The sequence below is a fragment of the Gambusia affinis genome, linkage group LG19 (assembly GCF_019740435.1).
Source record: "Gambusia affinis linkage group LG19, SWU_Gaff_1.0, whole genome shotgun sequence".
In the NCBI taxonomy this organism is placed as follows: domain Eukaryota; kingdom Metazoa; phylum Chordata; class Actinopteri; order Cyprinodontiformes; family Poeciliidae; genus Gambusia; species Gambusia affinis.
This window is the reverse complement of record NC_057886.1, coordinates 12,335,658-12,359,051: the sequence shown is the minus strand read 5'-3', so window position 1 is coordinate 12,359,051 and position 23,394 is coordinate 12,335,658. Positions and strand designations below refer to the sequence as shown.

Genomic DNA, 23,394 nt, shown 5'->3' with positions numbered 1-23,394 from the left:
CACCACGCTGTGGGGATCCTTTGGAAAGCTATGAGAAGTTCAATAGTGTATCAATACTTGTGCAAGGCATGGTTATAGTTAGTATGACTGTACTTCTAGCTTGTTAGCTCAAAAGCCTGGATGTGTTGCTCTGAACAGAGCAACCACCTGCTGGGTCAGATCAGATTGGCAGAAACAGCATGGTGCCCCACAGCCGCCTGCTTTCCAGTCTGTTTAACTGGAATCTTTGTTTTCAAAATTGAATTGCACCTCCATTCGTTGGCATGCTAATGTAGGTCATATGTGATGTCTTTTAGATGGATTCCCTGACCAGGTATGCACTGGCGAGCTTAATCCCCATGACTCTGACTGGCTGTTCAGAAAATGAATTAATTTAATCCGTCGTCATAACCCAGCCCCTCTCTCTCTCACACACACACACTCAACTCAAATGCCGTTTCATTTTTCCCCACTTTTTTTTTCAGTGCCCGAGGACTTGTCTTTGGAAGAGAGAGATGAGCTTTCGAACATACGACGCAGAAAAAAAGAGCTTCTTGATGATATCGAAGTAAGTGATAACATTTCTTTCATTTAGCTGCAATTGAGAGCTGAAGGTTTGGATTGGAGGAAAATTTTTGAACTCTTTTGATGTTATGCTAGATGATAATGCAGTGCATTAAATCCTGCATGCAGCTTCTCCTCTTCTATTTGCATGCAGACACACGTCTATCATATCACATGTAGTCTCTTAGAATATTGTTTTAGCATGAATCAAATACATATGTATATGAAATTGTCAACTGAATCCTTTCTTCTTTTTTTTTATTGCAGCGGCTGAAATTTGAAATAGCTGAAGTAATGAATGAGATTGAACAGCTTACCTGTGTTGGGGAGAGGTGAGTTTGGGTTTATTTTAGTGCATACTGTACATCTGAACTGTATAGCAAACTGAATTTCTTTGAGTCTTATAGTAAGGATTATGTTAATTCTGATGAATCGGATTACATATGCTATTTTTTGGGTGATACTTTCCTCATTAAAGTGTGAGAGAATTATGAGGGCCAACAGTGTTTTCCAGAATCCGTAAAGAAAGGTTAGTAAATTTAAATTTTGTCCAGCAAATCCTGACACAAAGAGGATTTTCATCTTAAAAATAGGTGAAACTTGGAGCAGCTTTCATTTGATCTGCTCACCATCTTATTTTTTTCCAAAAAGTTTACTTCAGAATTTGCTCTAGTTCCTGTTTGTAATTTTTTTTTCAGAGAGATTGTTAATTTTACTCCCAGCATTACACCTGTCATTTTATGTTTTACGTGAACAGTTTAATCCTCTATTGTTTGATTAGTGAAGTAAAAAATGGCCTTTATCTAAACATTAGTCAGTTTTTATGTGGATGCTTTCCTGTGATTGGCTGAGATGGAGTGAGGCCATGTGTCAGGCTGTGTGTGTCTCAGGTGCAGCTGGTAAAACTTGGCTCAGGTTATTTTGGGCACAAGGGAGCACTGAGAGCATCCACTGAAACATAAAGGTGCAGATTTTCATGGAGTGTACATTTTGTGTGTTTTCAAAGGATTAAGGCATTGAAATACTAAATAATATTCTTCTGAAACTGTTGTAGAAAGGGTTGAGCTGATTTATTGAGATGTAGTGCTGCAGCTGTCACTTTGTGGTGTTTACTATCTATTTTGGTATCTGTAGATTCAATATTTGACTGAGCAGTAAATCCTAAAAAACAGAATTGACCAACAGAGCAAACACAGCAGGGTGAGACAACCTGACTCGAGATAACTGCACTATTTTTTAATGTTTTTTTTCTTTGTAGATAATTTTTCCTCTGTGGCATACAGATTTTAGGTGACTCAGAGGTTTTCAAAAGAACTAAAATATGAAAAGATACAGTAATAGAACAATTTTCACAAGTCACAGTCAGGGCCAATCAAGCTGAAAATCATCTAATTCTGGTCACTAGCTAAGTGTATCTCATATCTAATAGTTTTTATTGTTATTATTATTGTTGCAGCAAAACCTCACAAAGAAACAAACAGATTGCCATGGGAAGGAAGAAATTCAACATGGATCCTAAAAAGGTCAGGCAGGTTTCTAAGCTTCGACTGAGACTTCAGAATCAATATAAGCTTTGCTTTTGAATTTTATTTGTATGAAGTGATTTATATTTTTTCTAAAATAATTTATCACATTTCTTAAAACAACTGAACTGAAGAGTAATATCTTAACAGGGAATCCAGTTTCTTTTGGAAAATGATCTTCTCCAGAACACTCCTGAGGACATCGCACAGTTCCTCTACAAAGGCGAAGGGCTCAACAAAACAGTCATTGGGGACTATTTAGGGGAACGGTAACTTCTAAAGTTTTCCCTCTGCTTTCTCTTTTCCTTCCTTTTCTCTCTTCCTCTCTTTCTGTGAGCTCTGCTTGCCTGTGCTCTGACCCAACCAGAAATCTCCTGGAAGTCAGTAGCCTGAATTTATGAAGCAGAGTTGTGACAGGAGGCAGTGCAACTGAAAAAAAAAAGAGAGAAAAATTCTGGGCGGACATGTGGTTTTTATCTGAAAGATGTTGGGGCAGGGGCAGAGCTGTCAAAATACAGATGCAATAGTGTCTCGCTTAGACAGCTCAACAGTTTTGGAGCTAAAATAGGTGCTGCATCCTGGCTGCCACATTCGACTTTCCTCTAAGAGTCACAAAATGCACTACTAGTGTTTATCTCAATTTTCCCTAGCAGTTTAAAGTAAATGTAACTTTCTTTTTCTTTTTCTTTTTTCTTTTACAGGGATGACTTTAATATCAAGGTCCTTCAGGCATTTGTGGAGCTTCATGAATTTGCAGACCTCAACCTTGTTCAAGCCTTAAGGTGAGATATACAATGCTAAAAAAACACTGGGCCTCACTTTAATTTGGTCATTCTATTATGTGTCAGATCTCAACATATAACGTATCATCCTTTACCAGTAGAAGTTATCAGTACAGCAGTTTAATACTGTCAAACATTATAACTATAATCACAACCTTAGTATTTACTCCTGGATGTGTCCTTTTTATTACTACAACTTGTGGATTGGGTGTAAATATTGCTTTTTGGGGACAGCGCTGGTGGGATGATGGTAAACAGCCACATGTATAAAAACTCCACATGTTTTTATACGCTAATGTTGTGGCGTCTGACACTAGGAACATTATTCTGCTAATAGTGGAGCAATAACATAAAGTATAAAGACAGATACTTTGAAAAAGATCAAAATAAAAAAATGTAGCTTTTTAGAGAATTTTTAAGTCTTGCCTCAAACATTTTAATTGAATTTACGTCTGGAGGCTCAAGTATTTGGCAAGCTCTAATCATTTTTCTTACTGAAAAATACACAGTTTAGGTACATCAATGTTCCCATCATCATCGTATTTTACCATAGCAATGGTGCTGAATTTCTTAACATTCTTACCAAAAATCCTGAGTAGCTCTTTAAACAATCACAACAGCATTGTTACCTTACCTTCTCATTCTTCTTGCATGTCTTCCTCTTCTTCTTCTATTAGACCAAATCTTGTGCTGGCTGGCACTAGATGTGAGCTAAAAATCCAATATAAATTTTGCATCAAAAATATGTGATGAGATCATCAAGTTTCTGTTTTCTGCTGTTGCAGGCAGTTTCTGTGGAGTTTCAGACTTCCTGGTGAAGCCCAGAAGATCGATCGCATGATGGAGGCGTTTGCCTCTAGGTACTGCCAGTGCAATCCTGGTGTCTTCCAGTCCACAGGTACACACACACACACACACGCACACACGCACGCACGCACATAGCAGCATTGTCATGACTCAGTCTGGATGGATTACTTGAGCCAGAAAGACCACTGCAAACTCAAATCAATTATTTTGACTGTTTTGTTCCCAGTAAACTGCCAGACCTGGATCTGAAGTATAAATTTTACTGTGGCCAAAGCAAATCTTTAATCTTTTCACAAAGATAAGCGTTCACTCTCAGAAAAGAAGATTAGCATTGCAGTTTCTATATAAAGTTCACTTCCTCAGGCATAAATGTACACTTCTCAAAATTTCTGCCAAAGCTAACATGGTGGTCTTTAAGCAGCTTTCCCCCCAACCTGTAATCAGCATCTGTGTCTCCAGCGGTTATAGCGGTATTGATCTCTGCTCAATGGCGGTCATTAGTACAGTCTTGTCTCATTGCGTCCTGTATGGAGCCTCCTGTGTTCAGGTGGCAGCTCAGGTCATCACTATTGAAGCAGCGACACACCCTGACTAAGTTATTGGCCATTTCCTGAGAACAGGGTGTGCAGTGTTATAAATCAAAGTGGAGAGGATGTTGACTGGGGCTGGTAGTGTGTGGATGTGTGAGGTCCAGGATGGTGAGTAGGAGTTATGATCGTGGATATGTGTGTGTTTGTGCGAAAAAGACTGGAGGGAAAGTTGTGTCAACAAAACTAAGCCCTTTTTGCTGATTATACTTTGGTTTTTGTTTCACAAATCTCCAATTAATTATTGAAAAGAGGTTAGTTGTAGTTTTTACTCACAAATCTCAGTCATGTCACTCTGGTTCTTGTTTAAAACAGTTGCTTGTTTTGACAGAGTGGACTGTGCAAATGAGGTACATCTGCCTCTTCATTTTCATATTAACTATGCTGCTGTAATTTACCAGTATAAAGAAAAGCATACAATTTGCACAGTAATATAGACACAGTATGTCTAGGATGATTCATTAGCTACTGAAGGAGCAGCTAGCCCCATTGTGGTGTTTTAAATGGACAGAACTGACTCAAGTATCAGCAAGAATTACATTTACTAAGCTGTTAGTAGCTGTACTGATGCAAAATCAAATAAACACAACTATAACTGAATCTCTTTTAGCTGTGTGAGTGTACCTCCAATTTATTGTTAGCATTGCAGCTCAGCTAACTGCTACAGGAAGTTAGAAAAAATTCCAAAACCTAAATTTAAAACTATATATATTGATAATTGTCATTTGGCAATCATTTAAACAGACAATTATTGTAATTAATTAGCTTAGTAGTTTTTGCTATTGATGTTTTGAACCGATGAAAAGTCCTCCAGTCTTGACTACTTTGCAAAAGGATTCTGCCATCATGAATGAGTATGTATTATGTCAAGAGTAACCCTGTCCAAAGGCAGGACAAATGTGTCAAACTGTCCAATTTCCTCCACAGACACTTGCTACGTCCTCTCATTTGCCATTATTATGCTGAATACCAGCCTTCACAATCCCAACGTCCGAGACAAGCCCCCGGTGGAGCGCTTCATTTCCATGAACAGAGGGATCAATGAGGGAGGAGATCTCCCCGAGGAGCTACTCAGGGTAAGAATGGTGACTTATTTAGTTTGAATGTCTGGAAAGATTTAGCCCTGTACTGCAAATCACTGTGCTGGTGTATGCAAGAAGTGTTACTTTTTCTTTTTTACTTATCTGTCTTTAATTGTTTATATATATGATTTATTAAAAGCAACAGAAAGATTTGACTCTTGTAAACAATTCATATTATGTTAAACTTAATTCGCTTGTTTTATTCAATTGTTTTATTGAAGATAGTGGATTAAAAGTGTTAAAGATGTTTTTTTTTTAAAAAAGTTCCTTTTTATTATTAACCTAGTTTGTCCGAGTTGTGTTTTAATAAGCTAAATCGGATGTAAAAAATGTTTTCCCTTTTCTTTTCTAGAATCTCTACGACAGCATTAAGAGTGAACCCTTTAAAATCCCAGAGGATGATGGGAACGACCTGACGCACACATTCTTCAACCCAGACAGAGAAGGATGGCTGCTTAAATTAGGTTAGTGTGAGTCTCCCTCTGTTCAGCTGTGGGGAGAGTGTAAGACATCCTGGATGAATTAATTTGTTTACTCTTGCATTTTTATTTGCCTTACAGCTGGGGATTTTTTTTCCTTTGCTTAAACTGCAAAGTGTTGTCACGCAAGGTGGAAGTGAAGTGTTACGGTACGCAGACCAAATAGTAGCAAGAGCTTATTTTTTTTAGTAAATGTCCTCTGAAAGGTAAACAATCAGAATAATACTAAGATTGAAACAGAAACGGAAAGCTTAGAAAGGTTTCATGTTATCATGAGCACTGGGCAATGAAATACTTATTTTATGGAGACAAAGAAAGTTTTAAACATATATTTTGTTTGGGATCCATAATGTCCCACAATGCTTAAGGGAATTACATGTTCAATTTATCGCAATTTTTAGAAATAGATGCTAGTTTAGGAACTGGATTACACATTTAAGAGTGATAATTATTGAAAGCATTCAGTAGAAAAATATAGATTGCTATTTTCTCTATTTTTATTGCCTTTCACTAGTTCCAGTTGGTCCTGTGTTTGTAAAGCTAAAAGAAAAAGTTTCATAAATGTGGTGTTTTGCTTTGAACATCATAAATTTAATGGGTAGGGTTTCAGCTATGCCTTTGCAATGCCTTTCAGTTTTCTTCAAATTGAAAGGCATTGCAAAGTCAAAACGCATGTGAGGTAAATTTACCAAAGTATTTGTGGGGCTACTTAAACATGAGCATTTTTCTAATTCTGAAACAAAATTCTTCTTAAATAGTTTTGGTGAATAAATAACTGTGAAGACACAGTTAACATTAATTTGAAAAAAAAAAAAATCCAGTTTTTAAGACATTAAAGTATTTTTGTCAACTACAGTCTTCCCTAAAGCAAAGAGCTGAGTGTTTAATGTAGACTGCCCAGAAAAAAACATTTCTTCTACTGAAAACTGATTTATTGTAGGTCAGGAAAAGAAAAGACTGTGCTGCTGGCTTTACAATTGGGTCAGGGGTGCCACAGAAGGTGAACTCATTTTCAAATGAATAATTCCCAGAAAACTATAACAACAACTTCAGAAACAGATACTGAGAGTTGAGTTCACTCAGGGACCCCACACTGATTTATTTATGCGCAAGTAAGTGGTAATTAGGTAACATCTGTACCTGATCACAAGGGTCTGCCAGTTTCCTTTGTGTACACCCATGTACCATAAAGATTTTTGGAAGCCTTATGTCTGTCGGTGCCTAAAGAGACAATAAAGTATCATTTTAAAGGTGCTGCTTAACACATAAAAATGACAACAGGCACTGTGGATCAAGAAGGGAAAAAAGGTTTCTTGCTTAGAAGAAATACCATGACAGAAAGTTGGTATTTCTCCTTCTAAATCAACATAAAAATGTATTTTCTTCTTTTGTGATAAAGACTGATAAACCTGAGCATCATCACCCTCTGCAATAACAGTGAAAGCTATAGACCTGAGTATCTATTTTTGGTTTACTGACCCATAAATGGTGTGAAAACATAAGGGTGCAAAACAGCAAAGGCCCAACAGCTTGCTTAAGCAGACATGAGGAAATATGTTGAGGCACCTATTGCATGTGGTCAGAGTAAAATCCTGATTTTAAGTAACATCTGAATAACATTCTTAACACTCCTCCCACTTGTCCATTGTCCTACTAAATAATGAGTTCTTTGAAACGTATTTACTACCTTCCTAGTGGTATATTGTTATTGGTGTCACATCATTTAACAATTCTGTTGCTTTTGAAGGCATCCTGATGCCTTTAAGGAAGATAATTGAGATTTTGTGTGTAAAGGAATCCTTATTCCACAAACCCTTTTGCCATTTCCTGCTTTATAGCTTCATGTGTTTCTAATTTAGAGTTCACTTCATCACCCAACGGTAACCCCAGGGGTTACTACATTCTTAAATTACATTACTAATTATATATCTGTTATTTAACACCAAGTTTTATAACCAAATATAAAGAATGTCTAATGGCCGGCATGCAGTTTTCTCATGGGTTAAGGAGCAGATTCACTGCAGGTGGTTTGGTTTATGACCCCATTCACACACCTGGCTTCGACCTGCACATTCCTCTGACTCTGTGTAACGTCTCAGTGGTCTCATCTAGCTGGTGAGCACGAATTCGTAGTGTCCCAGTGTGGCTCATAGGCCTAACATGATTACATTATGGTACGGCTCCCCCCTGGAGCCATTTTCCTGTGCCAGCTTTGATAATGATACTTCTAATTTAACTGTCTAAAAATAAACCGTGGAGGATGCAGAGAAATAAATGCCTTTATTTTTTTGCTAAGTATACCTCAGTGCAGAGCGGAAATTTGTCTATGCTAATTCAACAGCCAGAATGTATTGATATGTGAGGGAGTGGAGAGGTTTTGTAATTATGTGTAGCCCTGCGGACACTACCAACATGCTGCAGTGAAATCTCGAAAGTTTAGGCAATGCAAACACAGTTAAAGGAGGCCCAAAACCTCCTTTATCTGTGTTTCATGCAAAAGGCGCAATTATGCATGAACTGAGAAGACACTAGAATCCTGATATTAGAGCCTCCTTTTTGCTCCTACTTCAAATTTCTGCAGCTGCTGCTAGAGGCTGAACTTGCTTCCAAACCTACATTTATCTTTACTCTTCTTTTGTGTCTTTTTCTTTTTCCTGAAAATTAACACATGAAGTGGCAAACTTGCTCTGGGGTTTTGGTTGCTTTTTCTAATGTGGTTTGTGTTGGGGTTTGAACCTCAAGGGGATTTTTCCTAACGCCAGGTTGGGTCCTCATCAACCTCTTGCGATCCCTCAAGAAAGAAAAACAAGTAACAAATACGCAAAGTCAGTAACAATTTAACAGGTGTGTGAGTCATTGTTTGACTAAGCTTGAAGCTTGGAGAGATCACGGTTGTAGATTGTAATCGTAAAATAAACAAGCCAGCATAAAATCTTCTGAAAGTCAAAGTGAACTTTCTTCTTATCATTGGATAACAGTTCAGTTTCTATTCCATAGTGAGAGTTAAACATATCACCTCACTGACACACTGATAGAAACAACTCCAAACCTCTAGCAAAAATAGCTTTGTTTGTTGTTTATAGATAGTAAATGATTTTGCAACCTTATTGATAATTATGTCTGATTTTAGTTTGGAGTTATTAGCAATTTCCATGAGCACAAATCTTCAATTTAGTTTCAAAGACATCAATTCTTATTCTCCATACATAAGGGGAAATTACTTCTAGATGTTTATGTGGCATATATGTTTATAACACTGAAAGGAGAATGTTCCACTAAAGAAATTAACTCATTTTTAGTATTAATTATAAGAAAGAATAGGAGAAGCTGTGGGGGTGTAAATCATTAGAGCGCCACATATTCTGCTCTTTTTCCTGACGGGGAGACAGCCAGTCTGTCACTAGTACCATTGTGTCACTTCCCGTTTCCTCTGTCTCTTTCTGTCAGGGGGAAGAGTGAAAACCTGGAAGAGAAGGTGGTTCATCCTGACGGACAACTGCCTCTACTACTTCGAATACACAACAGTGAGTCTTCCTCCAAGAACGTTATTTATTAAAGGGAGTTTAATCATCTCCTGTTAGAAGAAGCAGAACAAGTAACTGAGTGACAATTTTCCACTTACAGTTTGTTGCCAAAGTATTTAACTTTTTCATACTGTCAAGTTAAAACCCCCTTTTCAGTTAATTTCAGAGATACTTAATTAACCCCAAAAGGAAATTAAATGTTGATGCACCTCATAAAATTTCTTTCTTAACAATGCATGCTCTTATATGCATTACCAGACTTCTCCAGAACCTTAAAGTATGTAGTTCACCTGTTTCATTAAGGTGTGTTACAGCAGGGACTCATTCATAATTTGTAGGATGTTGGCTTTAAAGGACTAGAGTTTTACTTTTTATGCAAAATTAGGACTTTTTTCCCCTGAACAACATTATGTAGAGGAAATTCCAGGTTTAAATGTTAGTAATTATTGCTAATATAATTTTGCTCACTCATTAATTGCTTGATATCCTACTGTACCAACAAATTTTTTTAGAAGCGGCTATATGTGCTGACGGCAGCATAAACAATGTCCTCTCCATACTCCGGTATTATCCTTCAGCATACTATCATTATATCCTGTCCTCTGTCTGACTGCTGGAAATACGCATTATCCGCTTCAACATCTGAGCCATGAGGACACGTGGAGGACAGAACATGAGGTTGATTTCAAAGCTAGTGGACCATGTCAAACTGAATTTCCTCTAACCCTCTTGATTTTTAATGTGATTTTTACAAAATTATGTGTGCCCTTTCTTTGTCCCTCTTTTCAGTTTGTGAACGTTGACTATTGATTCTTCATAAATTTTACTTTCTATTCCCTTGTTTAACCTTGTCTCGTTTTTGCCCTCCTAAAGGACAAAGAGCCTCGTGGGATCATCCCACTGGAGAACCTCAGCATCAGGGAAGTGGAAGAGCCCAGAAAACCTGTGAGTCTTTCCTCAGTAGAGACCACAATCTGTGTTTGCATTTCTGTCTCACAGTGGTACACGAAAATATTACTGGGCAAAAAGCTAATCATTTGCTCTTTTCTGTTCCACCAGAACTGCTTTGAGTTATATAACCCTAATCACAAAGGCCAGGTGATCAAAGCCTGCAAGACTGAGGCAGACGGACGTGTTGTCGAGGGCAACCATGTGGTATACAGGATATCGGCGCCTACGCCCGAGGAGAAAGAGGAGTGGATTAAATCCATTAAGTAAGTTTCTTTCCGATAATATTGGGATAATCTACCATGAAAACATATTTGGTCTTTACACCAATAAATGTTGATTTCATCGGCCCATGTAGTTAATGGGTTTGCTTAATTGAATAAACAACATTTTCTGTCTAAAATGTCATACTTTACAGAGAGATAAGATATGTGTCAACGTTTTTATGGTTTCATACGTGATAGACATTTCAGTTTAATTTTCAGGTTTGACCTTTTTCAGAATTTCTGCTACAAAATCCTTATCTTGCTTTATGAATGATTAATTTCTCTGAGAATCGTTTGCATTTGATGTGTTTTTCAGCCATTTCATCTAACACTAGACGGGATCAAGAAAGGAAGATTCAAGGAATATTAATGCTTTTGCACTGTATTCCTTTCACAGTTTAGACATGCAGTCATTGACCTAAATACTGACTGCTGTGTAATTGCTTCTACTGAAGATGGTGAAGTCAAAAGCAGTTTTCTCAGCTGAACAGAGCACCTTTTGTGCTGTAATATTCTGCAATTCCTCATCCACCGTCTACATACCATTACAGCCTATTCACTCTGGAAATGATGAAGGGATAAGTGACTTTGCACGGCACATAGGGGGGAGCCAGCAAAGCAGCTCCAAACTGGGTTTGATGCATTCGCAGCCTCTGAGGGTAACGAACCACATCTTCACCAGAGGGGCACACAAGACTCTGGTCCTGGGAGATGAAAGGCTTTTTATGGAAATCATCATTATTTTTTTTTTCCTCCAGTCTTTTAAGAAGATGTCATGGCAAAGGAAGCACACTTTGCTTGTCCTGAGTCACAAGTATTTAGATCCAGGTTATGTTGAAACAAATAGTCAGTTTCTTCAGCTTTGACATTTCTTTAGATGCTTTGGGTTTCCCAGGACACAAATGGGTGTTGTGGGGTAAAGGGTGACCATTGGTCAGGGTTGCCTTGTATGTGCTTGATCACTCCACAGTAGAGTAATTGTTTCATTAGAGATGACAATAAACATTATGAATCCGGGGCATGGTCATGGTTTGCAGCTTGTTGGTGTTGTGGAGATACAAAGGCTATCAGCGATAAGCTCAATGAAGGGTTTAGCCTCTTCTTGCTGCTGGTGCTAACAGGATTTAGCAGCCGTGAAACTGGGCTCCTCAGCAGAGCCCAACTGGCTTCCTGACTCACTCTTGTTTGACGCTGCCTTTCCATCATCGCTCTTTATGGAAGAAAGAAAAAACTCAGTAATCTTGAGCACAATTGTTTGCCCTCCAATGAGGCCAAAAAACCTGCGGGGGAGCAAGAGGGAATGTGTGGGATTGTATGTTTTACTGCTTTCCTGGCAGAGTTCTGGAAGAGGAAACTCTTAAGAGGTTCTTCCAAATTGGAGTAAGAAGAAAAAAATAACTCTGGATGGGGAGGGAGCTCATCTTCTGAAACCATGGAAACCTAACTAGGTCACTGCGCAAACTTTTTTTTTTTCCCCCCGTTTTATGATCTGGTTAAGGCAGGGTCTGCATAAATGTGTCCCATTTCCATATCAAAGACGTTTGAGACCCTTCTGTCATGTGGCGTTGTTTGTTTGATTGCTGTCCTTTGATTGGCTTCTACAGGGCAAGCATTAGCAGGGACCCTTTCTACGACATGCTGGCCACCAGGAAGAGGCGCATCGCCAACAAGAAGTGAAGAGAGACAATCAAGTCAAGCTCCAAAGTGCTCTATCTTCCTCTCTTTTGGTTCATGGAGACACAAATGGGATGCCGCTAAGCTGGTTCACTTGTGAAGCTGAAGACCTGAAGACAAACCTGGACACTCTATAAGTGAGGGGAACATATAAATCTCAACTGTAATGTAGAAACCAATTGAACCAGCCTGTTTGTGTCCTCTTTATCTCATTTATCGCCCCCTGCTCATATCAAAACATGTTTTAGTTGCCCCCTAAAGCACAACTGCCATGTTTCAGGTGCACATGCATGTATGTGACTTATTATAAAGAACTATGTATGTGTTTTGTATGTGTGTGCAGCAGTGTGCATGTTAAGTTTGTTTGCATATAGTGTGAAAGTATTTCCTCCACTGTGCTTTAAAGAAAAAAAGTTGTTGAAGCTAAAAACCAGAGTTCAGGTGGATGGTCATCAATACCGAGGTTAGAAGAATAAACAGGAGGAGGAAACAGATGGACGTTTTTAAGGAATGGTGGCTGTGGTTCAGTGGAACCACAGCTGGACCACGGCGTCATCTCATTCTGGTGCTGAGCTCGTCTCTCCTGGTGCCCTGCTCAGAGAAACCTCAAAAAGGTGTCAAAGTATAGACTATGTTCTTTTCTTTGGGAGCAGAGACTTGAAATGTGCATACTTTGTTATATTTTGATTTAGTAATGGTGCTTTTATATGAGACTTCAAAACGTAAACCTTTCAGACCTGAAGTTGTAATCCTTATTCCCCAATCAGACTTCTGGGCACCAGCTTTTTGTTTTAATATCATTGGAAAACGTGATGCACTTCGTTCCCACATTGCCTTCAAACACATTTATCACTATAGATTTATAATTTGACCTCAACATAAGCCAGGCTGTCAGATATTTTGAACATTTTGAAAATACAAGCTCTTCAGGTCTCACATGTCATGTAAACGGCACCTTTGAAGATTTAGCGCAACTGTGATTCAATGACCCAATAATGACATTGCACATACTCATGTTACATTTTGTAGCATTATGCAGCAGGAGTATGAGAATGACCTTCTGAAGATCTTGAGGATTTTAGAATGAAAGAGAAACTTAGGAATTTAATCTGTCTGATTATTTCAACTAATTATAGCCAAGATGGTGACTTCAGGGAGAAGTGATGTTTCTACTGTTGTTGTTTTTCACACAACATAAAACAAAAGTCCGTCAAAATAAGCACAGATACCTCAAAGGTACAATAGGACTTGATGTTCCACAAAATCTTGCATATTTCCTCAAGTTGATCCCCAGGTTTAAAAAAATGACAGACTACATCATGTGCATAAGAAGCATTAAATGATTGGTTTCAAAGCTAATTATACAGCTAATTACAACCTTTTGTTATACTGTCTCTGTAGTCTACAAGCTTTATAATGAGATCCTAGAAAAGTATCATAGAGCTGCCACTTTAGAAACACCTATTCTACTTTGGTACTTCACTTGATTGCAGCACCTAAAACTTGCATTTAACTTACTTGGCTCATACTTTGAAGACAAATTCTTATCAACAATACCTGGCATTAGCTGGTGCTAAAATATATCAAGAGTTCTGATTTCTGGGGTATCTTAAAGATTACGATTTCAAAAGAGCTTTCATTTTCAGAAAGCCATTTTGATCTAAAGGAAGGGTTTGTTTTTCTCTCTGCAGCAGCCCAGTTGGTACCAGTCCAATTAAGCTCTTTCCAGATTTTTTTTAAATTTCTCTTCTGCTTATGTTGGTGAAAGTTAGTGTATTGTTGTGATCCTGTTTGCATTTGATCCTTGCTTGCTTTTGTGTTCCTCTTTAAGATTTTCTACTTAAAAATCAGCTATCATTTTTTGTATTTATTTTTATTCGTGAAATAATTTTATTATTACTTCCTGTAAATCTTAAATAACGTATGCCTAAGTTATCTATGTGTATATATATTGTATAGGTTTTAGTGTCTTTGTTGTAGTATGCACACTAACATTTTTGCATCTTGCTAAAGTTTGGGATCTTCTTGGCAAAAGCCTTAAACAATCATTTGATAAAAAAAATGATAGAAGTAATGAAGAGAATCTAGGTCAAGTGTGACAAAGCTGTTTAAAAGCCATGACTAATGAGAAAAAGATTGTTATATTTATAAAAATGGAAAAGATTATAGTGAATATGATGTTTCATGTTATGGATGATGATTATATAGTTGATAAAGATGTCAAAAAAAAACACCAATAGTTTTGTATGTGATTGTAAAATAAAAATGTAGGCCTTGTGAAATAAGGGCATAAATTTATCTTCTGCAGCCCTATGTGGGCATGTGGTCGCATTAATTTTTATAATCTCTGTAAGAGCTGTTTGGTCACGTTGTACATTACGTGTCTCTACATAAAGTATACATAAAGCTTGGGATATTCATTATTGACGCTCGTCTTGACCTACTTCTTTGCATAAATGAGATTTAAGTCACGTTGCAGAAAGGTATTTATTACCTTTCAAGTGTAGAGAAAGACTGTTTTGTTACGTGGCTGACTAAAGGCAACCAAGGTAAGCAAACAGGAAGCAGAACAGGATATGTTCGGAAAAACCGGTTGGGTTTCTGCAAAAATACTTATTGGACAGGACATGGAACACTGGTGCCCCCTACAGGTGCTTTCCTTAAAATTACAATTTGAAAACAGTTCAGTTAAATTAGCAAAGAATGATCAATTTATAGTGTTGCACAAAGTTTACTTTGCTGTACAGAATATTTTTAAAATACAGTATATCTTGTTCTTTCACAGTATGGAATAAAAGATCACAGTGGAAGCTGTTCATTTCGTCTCTGATAAAATATCTATATTTTTTGCCCTAATTGACTGGAAAGGACTAAGAACAAAGAAAAACAGGCACACAGAAAACAATCAGATTCAACCCAAATCACAATTTAACCTTCTAAGATTATAATTTCTATCTCTTGCAAAAACTATGGCATGATTATGCAAAAATCATGCCATATCATTCGCAATCATTCCCACAATCATTTGCAATTTCTGTTATTCTTATTGTAGAAGATCACAGTTGCTACAGTCAGAGATCCTGAATGATTCACTAATCAAACCATTTTAGAGTTGAAGTTTAGGACTGTGATAAAAACTAATTGATAGGACTTTTCCTCCCCCTTTTTTGCCAAAAAAGTTAACTAAGCGTTCATGGCATTGAAACGAGTACTCACTCTAACAATGTCAAATGTGTAACCTAGTGGCTGAAGTGTAAATTACACCTGTTAATTCTCAAGAATATAGACGACTGTTGGGCTAAAATTATTTATTACCCTGGTGATTTAGTGTGCTACACACTTTTATCACAAAAATAGTTATACAATGGACAATATTCAGTTATTAACATCTATTCTTGTTCTGATTTCCAACATATGTTATTCAAATGCTTAATCTATCCAAAACAGACTTCTATCATTTTCCAGGACTGAAATGTTTGCCAACATATTGCTGCTTCCTGTTTGAAATGGGGAATACTTGACCTTGCAAATAACACCACACAAAAAACCCTAGTAATATCTGTTAATATACCACACATACTTCTGATACAGAATGTAATTTGATTGCACAATCAAATAAAAACAGAAACTTGAATAATCAAATTTAACACAAATTTTAGGACATACAGGTCTCCAGGACAAAGATCATTTTCCCTAATGGAAAAAGTAAAATAAATGCTAATATTCTGCAACAACTGGATGCTGCAGTATTGTGATATATATTTTTGGACATAGCTGACCGAAGCTAACTCCTTGAACAATAGACTTCTAAAATATAATCAAAGGACTATGTACTTTGAAAAGGAATTAACTCTCAAACATTTTCATATTTTGTCACCTTACAATCTCAAGCTTTATTATGTTTTATTGAGTTTTCCATTGTGGACCAAAAAAGGTCATTCTTTGAATTGGAAGGAAAAAATATGGCTCTCAGACACCTTAGATTCTCAATGGTGTTTGAGTAGCCAAGAGAGAAGAGTCATCTGGTTTTCTTCTTATCTAGTTGCCTTCAACATTGGTCACTAGATCGAGTTTTCAATTAATGTTACAACGAACTAATGTTTTTAGATGTAGATGTAACAACAAATGCAGGTTTTAGCAGGTTTTTTCATGGAATAATTGCATTGATTTCCACAACAGACTGAAACTAAAGGTTCTAGTAATGATACATTTAGATGTATTTTTCTTGTCATTAAGTTGGAAACCTTGTGCTTTTTTCTAATTAATTTTTTGCAAATGTCAACACCTCATTAAAGTTGGAAAGTTGCTTTTCCTAACTGTAAAACCTAAAAATAGAAGTAAAATCGTGGCTCTTTAAATTAATTAGCTATATTCAGTAATATTCAGTATTTGTGGCTCTAAATAAATTTTAATTAGCATGACTGAATGTAAAAATGGCTCTTTGGATCGAAAACCCTGGTCCGTCATATAAGATCCTAACGAAACTAAAACTTTTGCTTTTAAGCTGCAAACATACTGTGACTACGGTATTTACAAAGAAATATATATTTTTTTCCTGGTAGGAATTAACTCAACTCAAGTCTTCTGACCAATAGCACTCACTTATTTGGCTGGTCTCTTTTCGATATAACGAAACGTCTTTATTTCACTTTGCTATTTGACTAAGAGATTGCTCAGTGACCTTTTATCGACCTCTGATGACTCAGCAAGGTGAAGATGACACCTGGTCATAGTTGGGACATTTGAGGAGAGCAGGGTAGCTGGCGCTCATCTGCAGTGACGCGTCGCTTGAAATGTCAGAGGGGCTTCGTCCACGCGACCAGGACTCTGGGTGGAGGAACTGACCGGAGTGGTCAGAGCAGTTGCTGAGCCGAGGCCGGTAGAAATTGGGGCGGCGAGCCTGGTAGATCTCCTCTGCTGTGTAGCGCTTCATGAACAGGTAGACAGACATCACTCCCGCACTCTGCAGGAGTCACAAGGAGGAGAGAAGAAATTATTTGAACTGAATTTGTGGAGTAGTGTGATAATGTGGGGCAAGAGTCTGTAGCGCAAATACTATATAAATCCAGAGATATTTAAAACGTGAACCGGGGCAGGAAAACACTGTAGCACTACAGTTCCTCATTGTGACCAGCAGAGGTCACAATGAGGATGTATTGTGACCTCTGCACAATACCACGGTCAATACCACGGACCACATTTGGTCTGTGGTTCCAAAGACATTTTTTAGCAGGAGTTGTTTTAAAGTGGTGGAGAGAGAAGATTGAGATCGAAAAAACGGATAAAATGTAATTATTTTAATGGTCCAGTACATTTTTCCTGAGTAATTAACTAATTTAATATTTATAAAGTGCCAAAAAAAGGCACAATGAAAGAAATAGGTCAACAAGTCAAGTATGTTATATTTTAAAATGGGAAATACATCCATTGGGAAAATTTCAATTTCAATAATATTTTCAAAGATAATTACTCAAAATGTGGAAATATCTAACTGAAAGTTGAATTCAGTATGTTTTAAACATAATTGATCATTTCAGTTTTTATAAAAAAAATATCGGCAGTTATTATAGCAGTATAAGGAACCAATAGTATGTTACTTGAACTACAGCTAAAGTGGTGCAAAGCAAAGATTTTGCTGTCATTTTTGTACCTCAGTGAGCAGGAAGGAGAGGGCAGCGAAGGCGAAAGACCAGCCATATTTGTAGGAGAAGTAGACCTCACTGCTCTTTGTTCTGTTCAGCATCTCATCATTTATGCTGGAGATGTACAATACCAGACCCACCACTAGAGCCAGCCCTGAAACATAGAGAATTGTTTTGTCAGGAAATAAGAAAAAAAAAAAACACGTCAGAAACTTCAGACAAATAATCAGATCTGTGTACCAGAAAGGATAAAGAAGATTCCTGAGACAAACGCCAGGATGGTGCGGTGAGGACGGACATGTCCGATGTTGTTGAGGACAAAACCGATGAACATGAAGAAGAGGCTGACCAGAGGGAATGGAGTCGATGAGCGGATCATCTCTGAGAAGATGAAGCAGAGAAAACAAGTTGTAGGGCATTGTTTTCATTCATGTTGACGTGAAGATAAGTTACTCCTTTATTTGATTGAACTTGTAAACATTTTTCTGACATTTTGTCCTCAGCTGCACTGAAGGAACTCGTGATATTGATTGTGTGTGATAAGTATTCTGGAGAGAAACAGGCAGGAACACGATGACTCATTTGTCATTTCTCATTTGTTTCTGATGACTCATTTGTCAGAATGCTTTCAGATCAGGTATTTCTGAAAGGACATGCATTGGAAAACGACACGCTCTTATCACAGAACAGTATTCCAGGTGGTTACTTTGAACAACATCAGAAGGATGCATTTGCCTAAAGCGTAGGTTTTCTTTTTTACTCACTGAGTACATTTCCTGTGGACTCTGACGTCAGATGGAGACTCGTTGGCATCATGTACTCAATGGTGAAGCAGCGGCCAGATTCCTCACCTGAGAAAAGAGGATGGTAAGCAAAATAGAAAACAGAAGATGAGCTCTCATTTGCACTGCTTCTCTAGAAATCTTAAAATCAAATAAAGCAGGAAACAGGAATTTAAAACAGGTAAATGTCAAAATGCTGCAGGAAAATAGTTGATTTCTAATATTTTCATTGTCTTTATAGTGAATTTATTTATTTATTTTTTGCTGAGGGAGCAAAAAAAGCAAAAAAAGTGTGGAGCTGTTTTTCATGAGTTATGTTTTCTAATGGTTGAACCACTGCTTTTCCAGTGTGGAATGATCTCAATTAAATACTTCTATGACTTGCACAATCAATCAATAATCGTTGATGCTGATGTGAAGATAAGTTACTCCTTATAAAAACTTTTATAAATATGGATGGATGGATCTATCTATCCATTTTCTAACACCCTTGTCCCTAGTGGGGTGGGGAGGGGTACAATCAATAATATTGCTCAAAAATATGAATTTATGACAGATTTTCACAGTTTCAAACACCTGCATTCAACCTGAATAATATTAAGCTTAATGTTTGCACTTTGTACATTACACTTAAACTCACTTAAAATTTGTAATTTTCAGTCAGAAAATTACAAACATTATGAATGATCTGAACTTAGTCTTACTGAAAGTGAATGAACTTTGTTTAAAATCACGGCTAACCTACAAAGCAACCAGTTTGAGTTTACTCTTCCAGTTTTATATGCCAATAACTGCTATTTTAACTTTTTTTTATATATTTTTTTTACAAATAATAAAATATCCTCCATCTGCTCTCAGTTACTGTAAAGCTCTTCCTTAACTGTCGATAAGAAATTGATTCTCAGTTTGTCTGCAGTGTATTTTTATTTTTAGAGAAGTGTGGATTACACGGCATGCTGTGGAGAGAAGCAACTCAGTCGATGCAACTCAGTCGATGTAATACAGAGTCCAGCTGGAATTATTCTGTCTGTGGCTCAGTGGGGTGGCATCGCTCTCATGAAGCTCGTTGTTTATATAGTATGGTGCAGCACTGAAATCGCCTGCATTACGTCTGAGTCCTCCTGTGTGGAACAGGAGGACTCAGACGCTCCTGTTCCACACTTACTCATAGCCGCTGTGAATGTCAATTAAACGAATGTCAAGGCTGCAGCGGAGTGACGACACGTCACTGTGACACAATCAGTTCTCCCCAGTTACAAGATGAACATCTTTCAAAGGGAGAGTGTGAAATCCATTTTCACCAACCCTGATTAGCAGAAGGCTCACTGTCAAAATTCATCACAAATTTCTGCATCATTTCTTAAAGCATTTCAATGTTACCAACCAGCCAGAAAGCAGACCCTCCAGAGACCTGAGTGCAGTGACGTCTTGATGTCAGCCGTCTGGTTCAGAGGCATGATGACTCCCTCCTCCAGGTAGAGCCAGTAATCTGTGCTCACCGCCACTCCCAGCAGCCCCAGGCCGCTGATTGCAAAGACACTGCTGAGTAAAGTCAGAGCCTTCCTGCTGCACGCACTCATGATTTCCAGAGTTGTTATAATAAAAACAAAAAACAAAACAAAAAAAAACTGGGTCCTGGAGCAATACGCTGGAGGGAAGGAAGCAAAGAAGGCGTTTAAGTGATGAGAGACTGAATGTTAGAATGATGTGGAAAATCAAAAATACTGTTTGTAAATCTAAATGTAGCTTTTTTTATAATAAATTCCAAATAATTTAATATTGGTCATATAAGCACATACAATAAATAAAATACTTGTTTTTATACATGAGAAAAATACAGAAAAACAGCTGTTCTAATAAAATCTTACACATGTATTCAAAAAAGATTACGCAATCTCATTCATTCAGAGTTTTAGATGTGTCTGTAAGTGTTGAGCTCTGTGAACTCATCCGAGGAAAAAGCAGTGAATGTAAGAAAATTTGGAGCAGGAAAGAAGACAGATAACTGACTTAAAGATGAAGATGAAAATCTCTATGAGCGCCAAGTCTTTCAGTTACCCACATGACATTTCAGGCCATTCTTACAAAGCAATCTCATTGAAATGATGCAGGGTTAAATCAATAATACCTTTAATGTTTATTTTAGATCTATTTTCAGTCATGTGCCAGAGATCAAACCTCTGCTATATCTATTCTCCTTTTTAAATTCTGTTCATGTCCCGTCTAACTCCAGGCAACCCGCCATGAAAGAAGGAATGAAATGGAAACCATTTATGAAGCCTTTTGAGCCTCCAGACTAAAAGACCTGAAATACATGGTAGACTACTATGAATACAAATGTTCACATTGTTTAAAATCCACTCCTCGTTTTTGACATTTTCAGCCAGTAAGTAGAAGCTAGTTGCTCACAGACACAATCAGTCTCCAGATATGGGTGAAGAATCACACAGTAAGACGTCATCTGAAGAGGAAAAGTGGTAATTTAGACCTCCCCCTGGGACACATATGAATGTGGGCTGATTTACTAAGGCACAGAGTGTCAGAGGGCAGTGCAAATCGACATAGGACTTTTAAATATGCATTTCCTAAACCTTAACTTTGCTTTCTTCATAACAGCCTGAAGACATTCATCTATCAACTTGAGATGTTAACGTCTCAAAAGTTGAAGTGGTTTTTAAAAATAAAGCAGCTCTTTAAAGTTATGTAGATTTAGCGTCCCAGCCTCCTGTTGTTATGCATCATCACAAGCAAACAAGACAGCTGATTGAAGTCCTGCACCACCTGGGTGCCAGCTGGGAATGTTGTGATTACCAACTCAGTCAGATCAGCCCAACTAGGATGCTTTTTACTGCTTTATTTACCAGAAATAAGTTATTTTGTCTCAAAATTAATGCAAAATAGGCTTAAAAATATTCAAAATTAAAACAATGATAAAATGCATTAAATGTTTCTTAAGTTTTATTGAAGTAGCTATGAACCGATTCATCAGCTATTTGTAAGTGATGAGTGAATGCAGTTTATAGCTAAGACACTATCAATAATTAACCAGTGATTTTAGCTGGGAACAATTATTGACACCTCTTTAGTTAAACACACTGCTTTAGATAGTTCAAATTTAAAACAGCTGCAGAAAATTCAATAGAAAAAAAAAATTGAGCCTAATTTGTTTTACATTAAGACTGTTTTCAGAGGTTTTTTTTTTTTTAACATAACACATCTCCAACTAAGAAATAATTGTTTATATTAAGAAAAAAACTACTGGTGCCACACTTATTGGCACCTTTAACAGTTCTAGTACCGTTAAGTAAGTGTGACTGAAACATTCATTATATAAAATAGTTGTATATTATAATTGACATCCTCTCCTAGGAAATTGCAACAGGAAAATACATACTTGCACAAACTTGTTTATATCTGCAGACATAGCGATAATTAAAAAGTTTAAAAAAACACAACTAAAGGACGCAAAAGGATGGACGAGGATTCATCTTTATCTTGATAGCACACACACAAAGCAGGATGAAATGGAAGGTTAAAAAAAATCTTAGTATCCATCATTAGGTGTTAATTACAAGTTAAAAAGATATGAGGGATGCCAAGAAAAATTCTCTTTGTTCAGCCATCAGGAACATGAGCGTGTGGAGTTAGCTAAAATAAATTGTGTTTATCTGGAATGAGGTGTTTTGGTCAGATAGGACTTGGATTGAAGCTTTTTGGCCACATATATTTCAGCTGGATTTGAAGAACAAACAAACACTGAGCTTGTTTCAAAGTGGATTAAGTATGGTGAAGGATGTGTGATACTGTGGGCCTGTAATTCATACAAATGTATTTGATAATTTTTAAATGCTAAATAATAATCAACTAAATTCTTGATATTGGCAAATAGAAATAAATTTGGCACTTCTAGAAGACCTAAAATGACAGAAGTTGGTTTTGATTTAACTTCAGACAGTGAGAAAAAAAAGGTGTATGTAAACTTCTGGTTCCACTGTATCGTTGAATTTTTCTTTCTTTGCAAGTGTTTAAATTTGTTTTTCCTGAAGAAGCTTTAGAAACAAATTTCTAAAAGAGTTACTTGAAATTAAGCTCCAAGAAGCTGGACAGTACAACGGGAATGAAACAGTTAACTCAACAAGAATGTCTGACAAGTTCAAGGTGAAAACCGTTAAAATCCCGAATACGTCCAAAAGCATGTGACGTTTTTTACAATGACTATAGTGCTCAGTTTTCTCCTACCTGTTTGTAAAGTGTTAACCACAAAATCTTGCAGCTCACGGCTAAAAACAAGAAAGTCCTGATGGAGGAATAATGAGGTAAATCCAACAGTGATCAATAAAATCCTCTGGAGAACAGTGAATTGACGGAGACGATGAAGCGGTGTGTCGATGCTACAGTCCAACGGATGAGGGAGAGACAGAGAGAAAGAGAGAGAGAGAGACAGAGAGAGAGCTACTTGGTCCTGCTCTGCTGTCTGATTTCTGTTGCTCATTTTGCAGATACTCACACACACACACACACACACAGAGCGAGAGAGAGAGAGAGAGAGAGAGAGCGACTCAGCAGCTGCAACTTCAAATGACTTTGAGCATTACTAGCAAATTACTAAAGGAATTCCTAGATTTTAGGTAAAGGCTTTGTTTTATGTAAAGATGACCTGATTCCAAATGAATCTTGATTAAATTATGTAAAGTTGGCTGTAAATGTAGCACCAAGATCAGCTCACCTGAGCTTCCAGGCTGATGTCAAAACCTA

At 37.2% G+C, this 23,394-nt stretch overlaps 2 protein-coding genes across 3 annotated transcripts in view; one reads left to right on the top strand and one right to left on the bottom strand.

Moving 5' to 3' along the window:
* The window catches only part of LOC122821753 (cytohesin-3-like), a 34,307-nt gene extending 19,665 nt beyond the window's left edge, over positions 1 to 14,642 (top strand). For both annotated transcript variants that reach the window (XM_044099945.1, XM_044099946.1), the window contains exons 2-13: positions 465 to 547; positions 811 to 875; positions 2,000 to 2,066; positions 2,217 to 2,335; positions 2,768 to 2,848; positions 3,634 to 3,746; positions 5,170 to 5,318; positions 5,677 to 5,788; positions 9,251 to 9,327; positions 10,201 to 10,272; positions 10,387 to 10,541; positions 12,146 to 14,642. In XM_044099945.1, the coding sequence (XP_043955880.1) occupies positions 465 to 547; positions 811 to 875; positions 2,000 to 2,066; positions 2,217 to 2,335; positions 2,768 to 2,848; positions 3,634 to 3,746; positions 5,170 to 5,318; positions 5,677 to 5,788; positions 9,251 to 9,327; positions 10,201 to 10,272; positions 10,387 to 10,541; positions 12,146 to 12,218 (1,166 nt within the window). In that variant the 3' untranslated portion in view covers positions 12,219 to 14,642. The remainder of the gene's footprint in view (positions 1 to 464; positions 548 to 810; positions 876 to 1,999; positions 2,067 to 2,216; positions 2,336 to 2,767; positions 2,849 to 3,633; positions 3,747 to 5,169; positions 5,319 to 5,676; positions 5,789 to 9,250; positions 9,328 to 10,200; positions 10,273 to 10,386; positions 10,542 to 12,145) is intronic.
* Positions 14,643 to 15,052: 410 nt separating this feature from the next.
* On the bottom strand, positions 15,053 to 22,998 carry LOC122821754 (voltage-dependent calcium channel gamma-5 subunit-like). The gene is made up of 6 exons (XM_044099947.1): positions 22,879 to 22,998; positions 20,024 to 20,287; positions 18,622 to 18,708; positions 18,098 to 18,238; positions 17,866 to 18,011; positions 15,053 to 17,178 (listed from the first exon to the last, which is right to left on the bottom strand). Exons 2-6 carry the CDS (start codon positions 20,217 to 20,219, stop codon positions 16,918 to 16,920), a joined length of 831 nt encoding a protein of 276 aa, XP_043955882.1. The 5' UTR covers positions 20,220 to 20,287; positions 22,879 to 22,998; the 3' UTR covers positions 15,053 to 16,917.
* Positions 22,999 to 23,394: the final 396 nt, after the last annotated feature.